At 53.5% G+C, this 17951-nt stretch overlaps 1 protein-coding gene across 25 annotated transcripts in view; it reads right to left on the bottom strand.

Moving 5' to 3' along the window:
- The window catches only part of ANKMY1 (ankyrin repeat and MYND domain containing 1), a 55870-nt gene extending 39582 nt beyond the window's left edge, over positions 1-16288 (bottom strand). For 7 of the 25 annotated variants that reach the window (XM_070270709.1, XM_070270703.1, XM_023642737.2 and 4 more), the window contains exons 1-7: positions 15998-16236; positions 15369-15531; positions 14263-14452; positions 10987-11130; positions 5947-6419; positions 4007-4223; positions 3462-3626 (exon numbers count right to left, since the gene is read on the bottom strand). In XM_070270709.1, the coding sequence (XP_070126810.1) occupies positions 3462-3626; positions 4007-4223; positions 5947-6419; positions 10987-11130; positions 14263-14452; positions 15369-15514 (1335 nt within the window). In that variant the 5' untranslated portion in view covers positions 15515-15531; positions 15998-16236. Of the gene's footprint in view, positions 1-3461; positions 3627-4006; positions 4224-5946; positions 6420-10986; positions 11131-14262; positions 14453-15368; positions 15532-15997 lie in introns of all 25 variants that reach the window. The other 18 variants (XM_070270710.1, XM_070270700.1, XM_070270707.1 and 15 more) reach the window with 10 other exon arrangements.
- Positions 16289-17951: the final 1663 nt, after the last annotated feature.

A 17951-nucleotide genomic window follows, 5' to 3' on the forward strand; every position in this document is an offset into this window, starting at 1 on the left:
CACGTGCACTTTTCCAAAAACCCACAGGAAGGAAAGGACACATCTCGGGGCCATTGCATGGAAACCCCAGCCACACAACAGCCACCAGCCACACGTGGCAACTGAGCTTTCCAAACGAGGCCCCTCCAGAACCGGGGTGTGCCAGAAGCGTGAAGACACCAGAAAAAGAACGCAAAGTGTCTTCCTAATGATTGTTATACTGGTTACACACTGAAATGATAAATTTTGGACCGACTTAGTTAAATAAAATATATTAAAATTAATTCCACTTGTGTTAACTTTTTCTTTTTCATATGGCTCCTAGAAACATTTCAAGTACACACGTGGCTCCCGTCGTGGCTCACATTTCCACTAGATGGCGCTGCTCTCCAAGGGTGGTCCTTGGACCAGCATGAGCGTCCCCAGGATGCAGGATGCAGGGCCCCACCCCAGACCTCTGAGGCAGAAATGGCGGGGGTGGGGCCCAGGGGTCTGTGATTAACTTTTTCTGTGAAGGGCCAGATGGTACATAGTTAAGGCTCTGTGGGCCCAGGGGTCTCTGTGTGACTACAAAACCCCAGCATTGCAACACAGAAACAGCCATAGGTAACACATAAAAGGATGGCATGGCTGTGTTCCAACGCAACTTGGTCTACAAGAGCAGCGGGCAGGCGGACCAGGCCTTTCCAAGCCCTGCTCCAAGGGCTTCGGACGCTCGCTCACGTCTACGACCACTCTCTACAGGGGAGCGCGGGGTCGGAGGAGCGTGTCATCCCCACAGAGAGGAAGACAGCCAGGCGCTCTGACAAATAAATAAGACATCAAGAAAGAGGGAAGGAGACTAGTACAGATCGAAAGAAGCATGAAACCTTAATCGATGCAGTATGTGAACTTGTTTGAATCTGGATTCAAGACCATTCTAAAACGATAGTTATGAGAAAACTAGGGGAAACTGGACGCTGATGGAATATAGGAGGAGACCAAGAAATTGCTGTTTAATTTTTAGGTAGGATAATAGTGTTTGTGGTTATGCTCAAAAGAAAAAAAAGAGAGAGAGAGAGGAGAATGGGTCTTCAGCTAGTAGAAACACATACGGAAGGAGGTCTTTATGACTGAAGTCATCTGACATGGAATGTACCCTGAAATGACAGGAATTCAGGGGTCAGGGCAGGGAGTGTGGACGAGGTCAGACGAGCCACAGGTCAGCAACTGTTTACTCTGGGTAATGGGTCCATGGAGTTCAGGGTACTGTTCTCTCTTCTTTCGTGTATGTGTAATATTTTTCAGAATAAAAAGTTTCTTTAAAAAAAATAAAGGAGTGATTTTTATAAGGATTTTAGGAATAGAACTAAAAGGCTTTATGGGGCCCCAATTCCTTCATCAATAATTAAGCTACTCCAGGAGCCAGCCTGGTGGCACAGCGGTTAAGTTCGCACATTCTGCTTCTCGGTGGCCCAGGGTTCGCCGGTTCGGATCCCGGATGCAGACATGGTACCGCTTGGCAAAAAGCCATGCTGTGGCAGGCATCCCACATAAAGAGTAGAGGAAGATGGGCATGGATGTTAGCTCAGGGCCAGTCTTCCTCAGCAAAAAGAGGAGGATTGGCAGTAGTTAGCTCAAGGCTAATCTTCCTCAGAAATAAAGAAAAGAAAAGAAAAAAATTAAGCCACTCCAATCGAATGAGGACTCTTCTTTGTACAGGGTCCCCGAAGACACTCAGCCTCCGCTCTCCCCATCCTGGGATGGGGGGCTTCTCGCCCAGTCCCTCCTGCTCCACTCCTTCATTCACTGGCTCCACAGACACCGACTGAGCCCCACTCCCTCCATTCCCGCACCCTCTGGACTTGGAGAGGCTGTGGAACAAAATCAGCCGGTCTCCGGAAGCTTCTGTAGGAAAGTTGACAGCATGAGGACCAAAACACTGCCACCTCTGTTCATCAGATCCCCTTCGAACTTGAAAGTTCGTCATCAGTGTAAGTCAACAACTTCCGACTCAGAAAAACAGAGTATACACACAAATTGGACCAAAGAAGAAACAAAACAAAAATTGCAGCGTTGGTTTTCAAACCCTCTGCCTGCGAGTTATGGCAGCATTCTCGTCAGCACTGACCACCCTGTCACTGAGCGTCTGGGAACAGCCTGGGTCACGGTGCCCTTCAGATGCAGCTCAGCGCCCCACCCGAGAAAGAGGAAACGAGAACGGCCTGCAGGCTGAGCAGGGCGTGACCTGCTCCTCGGGACTCGGGACTCGTCCAGCCACAGACAGGCCCTCCCGGGATGGAAGCCTCTCCCAGCCTCCTGCGCACAGGACCCCACCCGGCTGCCGGGGGCTCGGGCAGGCCCTCAGCCGCTCCCCAGCTGCACCTGCTCACCATAAGGTCAGGCTCTCAGCCTCTGAGCTCCCACCCAGTCCTAAAATTCTGTGGACCTGGTGGCATAGTCATACTTCAAAAAATCAAAAGCAAGGGCTGAGGACTTGAACTTGAGAAAGGAGGACAAAGTGCAAAGTGTCTTGATAATCCCAGGAACTCTGCCTGGGGCACAGGACGGGCTTAGTAGGAGCCTTTTCTCAAGAAAGGGATTCAAGAGGTTGGGAGCAGGTGGGAGGTGTACCCGCCAAGGGGACGTTTTCCAGGTTGAAGTCACCATCCTGGCACCATTTCCTCACCCACCTAGGAGACGCCAGACCACCATCAGGGAATGCCCTGAGCCCTTCCAAGGGCTTTCCTGGTGGACCTCAGTCCTAGGCCTGGCCCAGCCTCGCACAGCTGACACTTAGGGTCCAGGGTGTGCTTCCCGAGGGGTGAGAACACCCCCTGCAGGTGCTGCCCCTCTGGCCTAGGGGGAGACGCGGACGTCAAGTTTGCCCCGCACTGCCGCCCACCCTGGGCTGTGGCTTGTCCTCGAGCCTGCTCCGCATGGCAGTGGAACTGTGAAATGGTGCAGCCGCCACAGCAGAACGGCTTGGAGGTTCCCTTATAAATTAAACATAGGACTATCACATGTCCAGCAATTCCAGTTCTGCATATGAACCCAAAACAACCGGAAGCAGGTGTGCAAACCAACGCCGGCATAGCGACGTCCAGGCAGCACTATTCGCAACAGGCAAACATGGACCTCAGTCCTGAGTCTCGAGGATGCCTTTCCCCATCCCTCCCACAGAGCCCCCTTTCCTGAGGCCCGCAGGAGGGGTCTCAGGGCCCCAGGCTGCTGTGCGCATGGCTCGTAAGGGACACACGTCCCTCGGCGTCGTGGCAATGAGCAGGACAGCTTAGTGAGTGCACAGGCTCTGTCTCCACTTCCCACCTTCCCGCCCGCCAGCCTTATGGCCAATTCACCCCATCTCTGAACCAGGTCTGTGCAGGGATGGGGGAGGCTGGTGGACGGCCGGGAAGAGAGACAGGTGGGTGGTCGGGTGGAGGGTGCACGGGGGACAGGGGGGTGCGGCCGCTGAGCCAGGCCTCGGGGGCCGACAGGCTGACCTGGGGCTTGGTCACTGTCCTCTCAGCGATGTTGGGTTTGAAAGAGTGGGCCGGGTAGTAGAGAAGGAAGCACATGTTGAGCGGCGTGAGGCCCTCATCCGAGCACTTGTTCACGTCGGCCCCGTGATCCAGCAGAAGGTTGACGACATCAGTGTGACAGTGGACCTGGAGGGAGAAGGCCCGCCTCAGAGACAGCAGGCACCCTCAGCCAGGGGCGAGAAGACGCTCGCGTGGGAAATGGCTCCTCCGAGTGCGGCCCCCGATGCTGTCATTAACTCGGAAACAGCGGACACCGGCTCTCACCGGGGCTTGGCCAAGGGACAAGGTCAGGCACGTGCCGAGGCACAGGAAAGTCAATGCGCTCCCACCATCTTTTCCATCTGACCCTGTATGTCCCACTCAGGGGCTGGGGGGACGTCGGCTTTACAGAGAAGGAGGGGAGGGCCCCGCGTCCTCGAAGGTGCCATCACCCAGGACCCTCATGGGTTAGCCCTGCTGCTGGGGGGACCTTGCAGCTGACACGAGCACGGGGGTGGGGTGCTCACAGCAGCCGCGGCGAGCACGGTGTAGCCCCTCGAGTCGGCCACGTCGGGACTGACAATGCTCTCCCTCAGGATCCCGTAAATCCAGTCGTAGTCGCCTTCCTCGGCCTTCAGGATCATATCCACAGAAAGCTGCTCCTTGGGCCCAGGCCTCCCAAAGCCGCTCCGGTTCCCCTCCAGGATGGCGCCCATGTTCCAGCTGGTGTGAGCCTTCTTGTTCCTGGCAACACAGGGGGACTCGGTGGTGTTAGACTGGCTCTGGACCCCCTACATCTACCACCAAAAGGGCCCACGCTGGCCCCTCCCTCCAACTCTCCCACTCCTCATTCCTTGGCCTCCGCACTGCCCTGGACCCTCTCTCCGCCCCTCAAGGTCCACTCCTCAGGCACCCTGAGCCCTGATGGCTGCACCACTGGCCAGCCATGGGCAGCATGGATGGAGTGCAGTGGTGGGACATGCTGCCCGCAGGTGAAGATGCTATGCTCAGGCTAAGTATCTACCCTGGGCAAGAATGGCTGCAAGGGACCCCATGAGTCGCGGATTCACCTGGTCCCTCCGTGTGTGCTGGAAAAGGGGCTCTCTTAGCAGGAGCCCTGGATGGGAAGGAGGCCAGGTAAACACACACACATGGGCCCAGCACAGGAACATGAAAGTCCCAAGGCCATTCACCACACACACTGAAGCTTCCTGAGAGCACATAGCCCCTCTCACAGCCAAGAACCTGTGGATTTATGGTGGCTTCTGTACCAAAGAGTCATCAACAATTACAGCCTCAGTTCATATTGGTGTGATGGATGGATGGATAGAAGGATGGATGGGTGGGTGGATGGGCAGATGGGTAGGTGAATGAGTAGATGAGTGGATGGATGGATGGGTGGGTGGATGGGTGGATGGATGGGTGGGTGGATGGGTGGGTGGATGGGTGGGTGGATGGGTGGGTGGATGGGTGGGTGGATGGGTGGATGGATGGGTGGGTGGATGGGTGGATGGAGGGGGGGTGGGTGGGTAGATGGGTAGATGAATAGATAGATGGATGGAGGGATGGACAGAGGTCAGGATGGATGCGTAAGTAGCCAGTTGTGCTCACAAACACACATTCTAAAACAGTTTAGTGATATCTGAGGACAAGGTTTAGGAAAGAGTTTAAAATATTCTTGAAAATTTTAAATTAAAAAAATCAGTTTTCCTTAGGTGGCCACTAGCTGTGGGGTGGGAGGGGCGTCTTTGGAGACCAACAGCGCAGCTCCATCTTTTCCCCATCATCTTTGGAGAAGCCAGAGGCCCAGCAAGCCCCAAGCCCACTCCTGCCCTGCTCTCCTGCCCTTGGCTCTCGGGCCAGACCCTTATTAACACATCATGGTAACAGCAGTCCCTTCTCTCAGTGCCGACCTTGTGCAGGGACTTGACCTACAGGATTCTAATCACAGAGACGACCCTGCACAGGTTAGGGGCACCAGCTCTGACCGACACAGAGAACACATGCACAAGGTCCCAGAATGAGGATTTGAACTCAGCTATCAACTGAGGAGTTTATCCTATTCCACATCCCCTCGCAGGGTCTAGACCACCCTAGAGAGGACCCTGGCTCCACGCTCTCCAAGCGGCCTCCTGATGGCCCCTTCCCCCAAGAGCAGCTGAGCGAGATCCCGGGACCTCCGCATCCCTGTACAGTCATCGATGGCCCCACAGCCCTGCCTGGCTCCTCCACAGCCCCCTGCACTCTGGCAGCGGGTCTCAGCTCACAAGCACCGCCACCCTTCCTCATCAGGCTGCGTGAGTCAGTTAAACGGAAGTGTCTTTAAGTTAACCTGACAAACGGCTCTGAAAGCTACTCAGCCAGGAGCAGAGGCCTCAGGAACCCAGCCCTGAGCTCACGCCCGTCAGCGAGGAGAGGAGCGGGCATCCCAGACAGGAGGATGAGGAAGAAAGATCGAACTGATTACCTAAACTTGTAAGCTTGCTTCTGGATTTTGACCATCAAAGGGGTCTCATTTTTGATAAACCAGGGGTCCCCGTCCTCCACAAATGGAGGGATGTCATTAAGGAAGATCTGGGCATCTAAGTCTCTGCGGAAAGAGCAGGTCATGGGCAGGTGACTGTTGTCCGTTGAGTAGATATGCATCTCTGGAGGCAGAGTGAGGTCGTCATTCAGAAGAAACTGCTTATAGTCATAGAAAAAGGGGTCCTGATCCCCATGCAGGTCCCACTCCATTTTCTCCTCATCTGAGAGGCAGATTCTAGCAGGACAGTCCGTGAGGAAGCCCGAGAACTCAGGGTAGCTGCATATGGAGAAGCCGTTGGGAATCTCCGTGCACAGCTTGATGAGGTGCTCTCGGAACCACAGCCCCACATCCTGGCTGCTGTCGGGGTATGTCTCAATGCCCGGCCCGAACCGTTCATCTGCCTTGTACAGCCCCTGTGAAACAGAAGTTGGGAGGGCAAAAGAGGTCATTCAGCAGGGCTGTATATCTTGTGACCAGTTTCTTAAAATCAAAAGAAGAAAACGTAGGGGCCAGCCCTGTGACCTAGTGGTTAAGTTTGGCGTGCTCTGCTTCGGCAGCCCAGGTTCGGTTCCCAGCATGGATCTACACCACTTGTTGGCCATGCTGTGGCGGCAACCCACATACAAAATAGAGGAAGATTGGCACAGATTTTAGCTCAGGGCGAATCTTTCTCAGCAGAAAAAAAAAAGAAGAAGATGAAGAAAACATATTCCCAAGAAATGTATTCATTCATTCAACAAATATTTATCGAGGTTAGTACGCACAGACACAAGGACCAACAGCAAATGCGTAAATACAGAATGCAGTGGTGGGGAAGGTGCTGCTGACCCTGGCAGTCAGGGCGGGCCTCTCTGAGAACGTAAATGTGTCGAGGATGCCACATGTGGGCTCGTTTCAGGGAACCCTCTGCAGTGCTAACATTGTGGGACTGGCCCATGTACCCCAAAAGTCTGGGACAGCAGCGTGAAGGGTGGAGGTGCCAGGCACAGCGTCAGACAGACCCCCCTCCACCCTCGGCAGGTGTGAACCAAGGAGGAGGGCCTGGAGGAGGAGGGGGAGTTAATCCTTGCTTCCCATGAACCCAGAAAAGTGTGGCAATTTCTGGGCCTTTCTGGATGCTTCCATTGAGTGGGGCAGTCTCCGCGCTGGGTGGAGGATATGTGGAGATGGAAGTGCCAGGAGGGCTGCAGGCAAGAAACGATGAGCTTCAATGCCAAAGAAACGTCCGGCTTCCCGGGGGAGCTGCATCTTCCCTGAGACGGTGTAAGAGAACACCCGGAAGTCGCAGGGAGGGCAGAGGAACACGCCCAGGTAAAGGCAGGAGGCCTGAAGCAGTGGGGACATGCGAGTGGCTCCCTGGAGCTGTGCCCTAATCTGTGGCTCCCACCTCAGAGCTCTCCACCCTTCAACACACCTGTCTGAGCACCTCTGGATGCAAGCCTGGGGGCTGGGCACTGGGGCTCCAAGGCTGATGAACTCCTTCGGGTAATCACAATGGTGGGAATAGCACTGGGTTGTGATTCTGAAACTATTATGCATATTTTATGAGATAAAGCACACAAATTTTGTTAATGCCTTTTTTTTTTTAAGATTTTATTTTTTCCTTTTTCTCCCCAAAGCCGCCCCGGTACATAATTGTATATTCTTTGTCGTGGGTCCTTCTAGTTGTGGCATGCGGGACGCTGCCTCAGCATGGTTTGATGAGCAGTGCCATGTCGGCACCCAGGATTCAAACCAATGAAACGCTGGGCCGCCTGCAGCGGAGCGTGCGAACTTAACCACTCAGCCACGGGGCCAGCCCCTTGTTAATGCTTAGAAACCAAGATTTTTAAGGCTAAGAGAAAAGATATGTCGAAACAACATCATAGTTGTTGAGTAAAAACCCTATACCTCTAAATTGGAACTGGAGACATCAGTATGAACCGATGATGTCTTTTCTCACACAAACACACAAAAAAAGTATTTTCCAGATCTGCTACTGAAAAGGTCCCAAAATAATAACCAACCAGCACAGTCGTAACAAGCACCCAAACTGTGGTTTCTAAATATCCTGTCCCACAGAAGGAACCAGGCTCGATGGCGAAACAGTCGATTCCCGGCCCAGGGCAGGAAATGCATGAATTAGCCTGGAGCTGCTTGTCACAGCAGAAAGCAAGAAAGCTACCAAAACCCACTGGAGTTGTGTCAAAATCGCAAGAGCTAAACTAAAGAGGGTCCCCCAAGCAAAGGGGGAACGACTTGGGCACCAAAAAGCAAAATAACTGAAATGGGCTAGAACACATCAAATATATTAAAATCCACGAGCTTATAAAGATACTAAGAAAAATCTAACCCTCATTGATCACCATTGAAGGGTGTTAGGAAATAATTTATTACTCTGAAAACCGGTTAAGAGGGGAAAAGATAAAGTATTATCTCGCCTTTCCATACAAACTACCTCAAGGAACCAAAGAGTTCATGAATGATTTGTTTAAATACAGGAATTCTGATTGATAAATGAAGAAGGAATAATGGAAGTAGACTGCCACGGTCTTGCATTCTCTATGAATAACAGCCCCAGACAATGAGCACAGACGCTCTCTACAAGCATGAGAAGAAAGAGCGATGGGCTGTTGTAATGAACAGAAGGAGGTTGCTGCCTCTCGAGCCCAGTGATCAATTCTGACGTCACGTCAAGAAAGACGTGTCTCCTGATAGGATCTGTGACAAAGACGCAAAGGCTAGGCAGTGGAGAAATCATATTCTGTTCAACAAAAGGAGGTGGATCAACTGGCTACCCACACCTGAAAGAGGAGAAGCGATCCTGGCTTCATATGAAACACAAAAATTAGCTCCAAATGGATCACAGACCTAAACAGAAGCGCTAAAACCATAAGACGTAGAAGAAAACACAGGAGACAATCTCAGTAACCTCGGGTTAAGCAGAGATTTCTTAACTAAGACACAAAGAAGCCAGAACTAGGGAAGAAAAATTGCTAAGTTGGACCTCATCATAACTTTTTAAAATCTGCTTTTCAAAAGACACTGTTAAGAAAATGAAAAGGCAAGTCACTACCAGGAGGAAATACTTGTAAAGCATGTAACTGACAAACGCTGTGCCCAGAATAAATACAAAGAACTCTAGAAACTCTAAAACAAGAACACAAACAACTCAATTAAAAACAGTGAGCAGCACATATGAACAAGCCCTTCGCTAAAGAAGACACATAGATGGTAAATAAGAACATGAAAAGATGCTCAATGTCATTTGACATTAGGGTTCTGCAAATTCAGCCCATAATGAGCTACCACAATACACCCATCAGAATGGCTAAAATTGAAAAACTGACAATACCAAGTGCTGACAAAGAAGTGTAGCAACTGGAATTTTTCTATACCAAAGGCTGAAATGGAAAGTGGCACAGCCACATTGGAAAACCACTTGACAGTTTCTTATAGTTTACCATCCACTTGACCAGCAATCTTGCTCATCAGTATTGATCCAAGTGAAAATAAAGATGTGTGCACATGAAGACTTGTCATCCAATGTTCTTCGCAGCTTTATTCATAATAACCAAAAACTTGAAAGAACTCAAATGCGCAGTGATTGGTGAATCAATAAAAAATGTGTATGATATCTATACAATGGAATACTACTCCATGGTGAAAAGAAATGAACTACTGAAATATGCAAAACATGTGTGAACCTCAAGAGAATCATGCCTCAAGGCAAAGCAGGCAGACATTCAATACCAAAGACAGTGTGATTCCATTTATATGAAACTACAGAAAACGGGAAACTACAGTGATAATCAGGTTAGGGTTGTCAAGGGCTACAGGGTGGAGGGTGACGATGACTATGAGGAGGAGGGTTAACCGGGAGGGTGAGTTTACACACACAGGAACCACACACACTCACAAAAACCCCTATTCATATGTATGTTTATAGCAGCCTTATTACCGCCAAAAATCGGAAACAACCCCAGTCCTGTCAGCTGGGGAACAGACAACCGGGGCAGGACCCTGCAGTGGAGGACTCCTCAGCAATAAGCAGCATCTCTCGGTACACAACCACGCAGATGAATCTCAGACGCTCTTTGCCGAGTGAAAGACACCAGGCACAAAAGCCTGCACCTTGTACGATTTCACTACTACGGCATTCTCGCAAAGGCAAAATCATAGGCAAAAATGCATCTGCTGAGGGCTGGGGGTGGGAGCCGAGATCTGGGCTCCCGGGGTCGTGTTTGGGGTGAAGGAGCTGTTCTGTATCCCGATTGTGGTGGTAGCTACACACTGTGTGCTTGTCACAACTTTCGGAACTGTAAACTAAAGCGAGTGAATTTTACTGTGAATTACATCGTCGTAAAATAAAAAGGAGGAAGAGGTATCTGTATTTGCAAAACCAGGAATCTTCTTCAGAAAAAAAGGCAAGTTTCAAAAGAATATGCACAGAACGATCCAGTTTATGTATAAAAAAGTAAGTGTCTACAGTGCAGTCATTGTTTAATCTAGAGGATGTAAAACAATTTGCTGATACCCTACCCCTGCTCTGGCGAATGGAATAATAAGAGGCTCTCTCTCTCTCTTTTTTTTTTTTTTGTGAGGAAGATTGGCCCTGAGCTAACATCTATTGCAAATCTTCCTTATTTTTTTCTCCCCAAAGCCCCAGTACACAGTTGCATATCCTAGTGGTAAGTCATTCTAGTTCTTCTATGTGGGACGCCACCACAGCACGGCTTAATGAGTGGTGTGGGGATCTGCACCCAGGATCTGAACCAGTGAACCCCAGGCCACCAAAGTGGAGCATGTGAAGTTAATCACTCAGCCATGGCGCTGGCCCCCAAGGCTCTCTTATTCTCATTTTCTCTTTCATGTAACTTATTACTGGTACTATTATAATCACCAAAAATAAGAAAACTGTTTCTTGTTAAACAAACTTCCCTGGAACCTAAATATCTTCTTGTCCAGTGCCCTGAACCCACAGGGGCCCCGGCCCCTCACCTGGAAGAGCCTGGTCTTCATGCACATGGTGCCATAGCCTTCTCGGCAGCTGAGATAAAACGTGCCCGTGAAACTGCAGCCATCCGGCCACGTGTAGGTGCCCGAGCCGTGGCAGTGGTCGCGGTAAAACTGCCCGTGGTAGGACTGTGGACAGAGTGTTCAGTTAGGGGGGTGTCTGATGGGCTGCTCCTCACCACCCCAGAACCTAACAGGGGGCCTCGCACACCTGGCTGGCAACGAGTGGGGACTGCTGGGGCTGCATAGGTCTCATGGGGTGCCTGGCCACAGGGCCCCCTTCAAGTTCAGGTGGCCAACATGACTATTAGAGTTGGTCAAGCAAAACACGCAGATCGGGTACCAGGCGGTCAGCCCCCATGATGGCCACGCTCCCTCCTGCCCTGGCTCAGGCGGGCGAGTCAGGGGAGGTGTCTGGAACTGCCCAGACCTCCTGAGTCAGGAAAGGGAGGCTGTGCCCGAGTCGATGCCCTCCTTGGGTTTGGCGGGACCTGTCTCTCCTCAGCAGGTCTGGCCCAGGCTCAGCTCCCACCCTGCCCGGTTCCTGCTCAGGCCCACAGGCAGCAGGCGGGCCCAGGGAGCGGGGGCCACCAGACTGGGGGTCACAGCGTGGGACCCCGCACTTGAGGAAACACCAGTCTGGCTTTGATTTACAACTCCTCAATATCGAGGCCATGGACGTGGGCCTCTGTCTGTGCTCTTGTCCCGAGCCCTGCAAACCTTAGGGGTGGGTCTGTCAGAGCCTTCCCCTCCACCGGAGCCCAGGAGGAAAAAGAATGTGACATCCATTCCAAGCACTTTCCTATCCCTAGACTTGACTGTCATGCGTGTTGACGGCTGCCTTCCATATTGGAAGCAGGCTGGCTCAGGCACCCAGTTCACCGTCTGTGCTCACAGACCCCTCGCGTGAACAGGCCGGCGAGTATTGCCTGCTTAGAGTCCCTTCTCTTTCCTCTCACGATGGACACGACTCCCCATGGATGTGGCGGTGGACTGACCCCAGCCTCCGGGAACATGACCAAGCCTGTTGGTCAACCAGGGGACTCCTGACCTCCAGGCCCAGCCTTGATTTATGTGTGGTCACAGGACCCAACCCCAAGCCAGACCAATGTCCTGCTGGGGCCTTCTCTCTCTTTGAGGAGTGCGTGACACTGCCCTCATGGGCTTGCCAGATGGCAGAAGGTCAGTCCCAGCCCCCCACATGGCGATGGGGAGAGAGAGGTCCTGACAGGTCATTAGAACCCCCAGAGCCAGCCAAGCCTAGGGCTCCATGACCCCTGCTGACGGACTTTTCAGTGACAAGAGCTAACAAAGGCCCTTTTCCGTTTCAGCTGGGTTGAATTTGGGTTCCGTTAGCGGCTAGTCCTGAAGAGTTTGGCCAGTGCAAGGATGTCCAGCGAGCAGAGAGGCAACAGGCTGGGGACCGCCTGACTTCCCCCAATATTCATTTAATTTGTATGCTATTGTGGGCATATCAGAGTCTACCCAACTAAAAACAGTCCTAAGTGCCAAATCGTTTGTGCAGAGCCACAGGGGGAACATTGAACCCTCAGCTCCCCAGGTTGGTATGCGTGAGAGAGGACTTCTGTCCACACCCCAGGAGAGCAGCACTGGGGGGCCGGCACTGTCCCTCCCTCCAGCCCTCCCTCGCCCCCACACAGACCAAGAGCCTCATCTGACCAGCCAGAGCTGACACGCTCGGTCTTGTTCTTCAGATACACTTAGCATGTCCAAGGTCGCTGCTCATGAGCGGCATGCCCTGTTCCTTCTGGCCTCTCTGGTTCATCAGCTGCCGTGGCTGGCAGCGCAGCTGCTCAGTGGACCCAGAGATCCCAGCCAGGCAGTAAGGAGACTGACGGTCCCCCTCGATGACCCCCTGTTGTGGTCTCCCTTCTCAGGGTGAAGCTGAGGGCTGAAGGACAGGTTGGCACGTCCAAACCTCCTACAACCACGAACAAGGGCTGTCTGACCGCTGGACACCACACGGTGGATAAAGAGAAACTAGCCAAGGAGTAAAGAAACAAATGCTGAACAAGAATCGGTGCTCAAATCAGCAATGTCACGGTGACTTGCATTCCTTGACAGAAGCTCAGCAGAGGCTCAGGTCCGGCCGGCCCCGCCTCTGCCCTGATCACATGAGGTCTGGAGGCTCCTCTGAGCTGTGGGCACATTCCAGGCGGGGACTGGGTTGGGGACCCAGAAGCTCTGCCTCCTCCTGCAGCTACTCTTGCTCCCCATTCCCCAGGATCCATCCCAAGACCCCTCCTCGTCTCCCCCACCCCTCTCCTCTGACCTAGGGGGTCTAAGCGCAAGGGGTGAAGGGTTGGATGAGGCAGCTCAGCCTTGGGCACCAAGATCAAAGAAACCATGGCCCTAGAGGCAGAACAGAGCATGGAAAAGAGAGCAGAGCCGGGACCCCACGTGGCCCCTAAGAGGTTGTGCCAGCCAGCGCCTCCCTCCAGAAGAGCTTCAGTACCAGGCCACCGGCCTTCTGGGTCCTTTGAGCTGCCCCCAGACTCTTATAATCCCCCAAATACACACACACCCCTACATTGCCTCTAGACAGTCTCTATTATTTGCAAGCAAAAGATGCACAACATCTCGGCTGAATCACACAATGCTGAGGGCAACACAGGGCAGAATCCCCCACCTGGGCACAGGTGTAGCCGGCAGGGATGTGACACACCACCGGGAAATCTTCAGAACCCAGCATCCCCCTGGGGAGGCACGCAAAGCCCCCCAAGACGTAGCATACGCCCAGCTTTGCCACAAGCATGGCTGCTCCACCCAGCCAGGGATGCCAGGTGGAGTAAACAACTTCTGCCAAAGGCCCCTCGGAGCCTCCACTGAGGTCCTGGACGCAGCCTCCCGCGGACACCAGATGGTGCTCTCATTTTGTCTTTCAGAAGCTCCTTTCCTCCTGTTTAACCTTAAATACAGAGCAATGTCACCAATGTAAATACACAACTCGCTACAGTAATTCACAATTTTAAGACATTTACGCAGAATAAGAATTTATCTTCTTAAGTAACAGCTCCCCAAGCCGGGGTCTATGGACGCCCGGGCAAACTGCAGGCATGATCTTGCAAGTCTGTGAGGATGTTTCTCTCTGGGCATTTCTCAAGCAGGAAACATTAGTCTAGCATCCTTCCTGTTGGTGAATCTATGAGTTCACATTACATCCCTCTTAGAAGAAGGGAGACGGCCAGGGTTGGCCAAGCCCTGGGGGGAGGTGGGGAGGAAGCATTGGAAGCTACTTACCTCACCTGTAGGCCAAGAAAATTCCCCGTATCCCAGCTTCATGTCCAGCCCGAACTCCCCTTGGTAGACGCAGCCGTCCTGCCACTCCTGCACACCTCGGACGAGCTGGATATTGGCCCTCTTCAGGGAGGTCCTGAGAGAGCCCTCTGACTCCTCCTCCTCCTCCTCCTCTGGGGCCTCTGCGAAGTCCCTAGGAGGATGAAGAGCAGGAGGAGATCACCGGAAACGGCCAGCTGGCAAGGTGGGCGAGAGCTGGACCACCTGGCTCTGCCACCAGACGGCTTCCTTACCCCCTTGTGACTCAGTTTCCTCATCTGTAAAGTGGGGACTATGTCAGCCTGCTCAGTTGATATTACAAAGTACCACAGACTGAGGGGCTCAAACAGCAGACATCTATTGCTCACATTCTGGAGGAGGGAAGTCCGAGATCAGGGTGCCTGTAGACTCGGTTCCCAGTGAGGGCCTGCTTCCCGGCTCCCCGACGGCACCTTCTCCCCGTGCCCTCGCATGGCCGAGAGAGGAAGCTCTAGTCTCTTGTTCTTCTTATAAAGGCACTAACCTCCTCATGGGGACCCCACTCTCATGACCTCGCCTAAACCTGATTGCCCTCCACAAAATCCCGTCTCCTATCCCCCAAAGGCACCATCACATTGGGAGTCAGGGCTGCCACATGTGGATTTGGGGACGGGACACAGTTCACTCACAAGATGTCAAAGTAAGGCTCTGAGAGGGGCACGTGGGCCATAGGAGGCCTGAGGCATGTCAGCCCCACCCCCCCCCCCCCCCCCCCCCGCCATTAGCAACATACTGTGAAGAAGCCGTGCCAGTTTGGGGACCGCACAGTGTAAAGTCCTAAGGCTGTGAGGGGGTGACACCGCAAGGCTGAGTGGGCAGGCTGAAGGGAGCACGCCCAGATCAGGCACAGGCTTCCAGGTACCCATTATTGTCATTTTGCTCTGTGGCTGTTAACACAACGTGGAGGTTTTCCTATTTCTTCAGAGACTAATTTTTTGAGGGGTAAAATAACTTTAGCAATTTTTTAACACCTGCCTCAACGCTGGATGCCAGCTAAGTCTGGTCCCCAGCATCAGGGAGGGTCCCCGCACCTTTTGGTGAAGAGCCTGGAGCTCTCCAGGGTCCCCGGGCCCTCGGCGGTAGCAGCAGGCTCTCCGCCCCTGCCCTCCAGCAGGACTTCGGAGCTGTAAGCATTTGGGACTTCGTGACACAGGCCTGAGGAATAACCACCTTCCATGTCTCTCGTCTTCGAACCTGGAAGCAACACCAGAGACCCACATTCGCCCTCAGGGCTCCTGGCGGGAGCCACGCACGGCCCCATCGGCCTCAGAGAAAGGTCCCCTCCCCTAACCCGGGTGACGCCCCCGATCTTGTTGGGAGCCCCCGGGGAACCTCTGCCAGCACCCCAAGGGTGTCCCTGTCCCTTCCCTGGGGCAGGAACCACAGGAAGGGCCGTTGGGGCCACCCTCCCACGACCTCGTTCAGGCCACGTGTTGGAGTCAGTCCTTCCCAGGCTAACTGCCCGAGGGGGCCGCAGACAGCGGGCTCCCCCTCCCCCGCGGCCTCGGAAGCCAGCCCGCGACGGCGGCGGCACCGGGTGCGAGGACACGGCCGCCGCCTAACCCCACACTTAGCCTCCCACGCACGTCGGGGCCCTAATCCCTTCCCTGTCCTCCCGGGAGGATAGCGGGCCAGGCCCGGGGGCGTGGGGCGCACGCACAGGTCCCCACCGCCGCCTCCGCCGAGCTCGGGGACCCCCGACTCCGGCTCCCCGCGACTCGCCGCGCCCCTCCGGGACGCCGCCGAGCCCCTGCCTCGGGGCTACACCGAGGCTCGGAGAGCTCGCACCAGCGCTCGGGGTCACCGGCCGCACCGGGTCAGCCCCGGACGGGAGTCCGCGCAGCGCAGCCTCCACCGGCTCAGCTCGGTGCGCCGGCAGCGTCGGGTTTCCCTGGAGACGGGCCGGCCGCCCACGTGCCCGCCGCTCTCGCCTCCGCCAATCCGCGCGCCCAAACGCGCCGGGCCACGCCCCCGGGCTGCTCCGGGACAGGCGACGCCCCTCTGTGACCTCACGGGACCCCGGGCCTCCCGCCCCCACCTGGTGCCCCGCCGCGCCCCTACGCCTCCTCCATCTCCATCTCGGACACCGGCAGGGACGGCGGGTCCGTCCCCAGGTTTAGGGCTCCCGGGGAGACTGCGCGAAATGCTCCCAACGCCCCGGGAAAGAGAGCACGGGTGTGCCTGTGGGAGGAAACTGAGGCACCAGGGAGTTCATGAACTTGCCCACGGTCACGAGCTAGAACGTGATAGAGTCAATATCTGATCAAGCTCTGCCTGACTCCAAAGCCGGGTTTTGTCCACAGGGTAAATGTTTGTGGAAGGCACAGAGGGGGAGCTCGTGGTCTGGTGGGGGGACAAGGTGAGTGAGGACGGGGCCCCAGGTCACTGGGAGAGAAGAAGGATTCGCTGTCTGGACGGAGGGGTCACTGGGGAAGACTTGATGGAGGGAGGATTCCTGAATAGGGTTTCAGAGGATGCACAGGAGGTCTCCAAAGAGAAAAGAGCACATTTCAGGGAAGCCAACTAGGATGTGCAGAGGCACGACGGTGGGGCAGCACCAGGGGCTTCGGCACCTGAAGCTGTTGGGGCTTCCTGGAGAGTGAGAGGAGGAGTGCCCTGCTTGGGGTTCTCAACCCAGACTGCCCCTTAGAACAGGGGGGAAAGAATATGAAGTGCCGAGGCCCAGTCCCTCCCCCACTGACTAGAAGGGCGTGGACTAAGGCAAATGTGCCAGGAGTCCCGGGTTCTAGGGTCACCGTCTCCCAATTCACCTCTCCCATCTCCCTTGGTCCCCGCCTTGGTTCCTGGATCCCCCCTCTCTTTACCTCTTGTCCTTGCCCTCTCTCTGTTGGTTCCCTCCAAGTGCAGCTTGGGAGGCTGAGCAGAGGCAAATTGAGCTGTCTTTAAAATTCATTTGTTATGAAAAGAGAAAGAAAAATGGTCAACTAAGACTTCAAAATATCCTACGAGCCTGTTAAACCGTATCACCTGTTGTGGGTTGAATAGTGTCCCCCAAAAAGATAAGTTCAAGTCCCTACCCCGGTACCTGTGAATGACCTTATATGGAAATAGGGTCTTCGCCAGTGTAATCAAGTTGAGGTCCTACTGGATCAGGGTGTGCCCTAAACCAAATGACTGGTGTCCCTATAAGGAGAGAGAGACTTGGAGACCCAAGCAGAGGGGTGAATGAACTGCTGGTGTTTCAAGCCACCCGGATCGTGACACTTTGTTACAGTGACTCTAGGAAAATAATACATCCCCCAAATGAATGACTCTGAACAACAGCTAAAAGAAAGCTATCTGTGGCCGCTTTGGCAAGCCTGACAATTTGGGAAGATTGGCAAAAAAAATTCTAAATAAAATGTGGCCAAAGAAGAAAAGGTGTCCTGGAAACTTATGTAAACTGGAAAAAATGCAATATGAAATGCTGATATTTTGCTCCTATTCATAAGAATATAGGCACTGAAATTCTAAAAACCAGGCATGTGAAGATTAAAAAGCCCTATTTCCACAAATTGATACAAGTCCTACATTGACACTCAAGAATATGTTCAAAAGAACATTTTCATAAGAATAATATTTTAACATTCCTTGACATTATTCAAGAATATGAA

This window comes from Equus caballus, chromosome 6 (genome assembly GCF_041296265.1).
Source record: "Equus caballus isolate H_3958 breed thoroughbred chromosome 6, TB-T2T, whole genome shotgun sequence".
NCBI classification, from domain to species: Eukaryota; Metazoa; Chordata; class Mammalia; order Perissodactyla; family Equidae; genus Equus; species Equus caballus.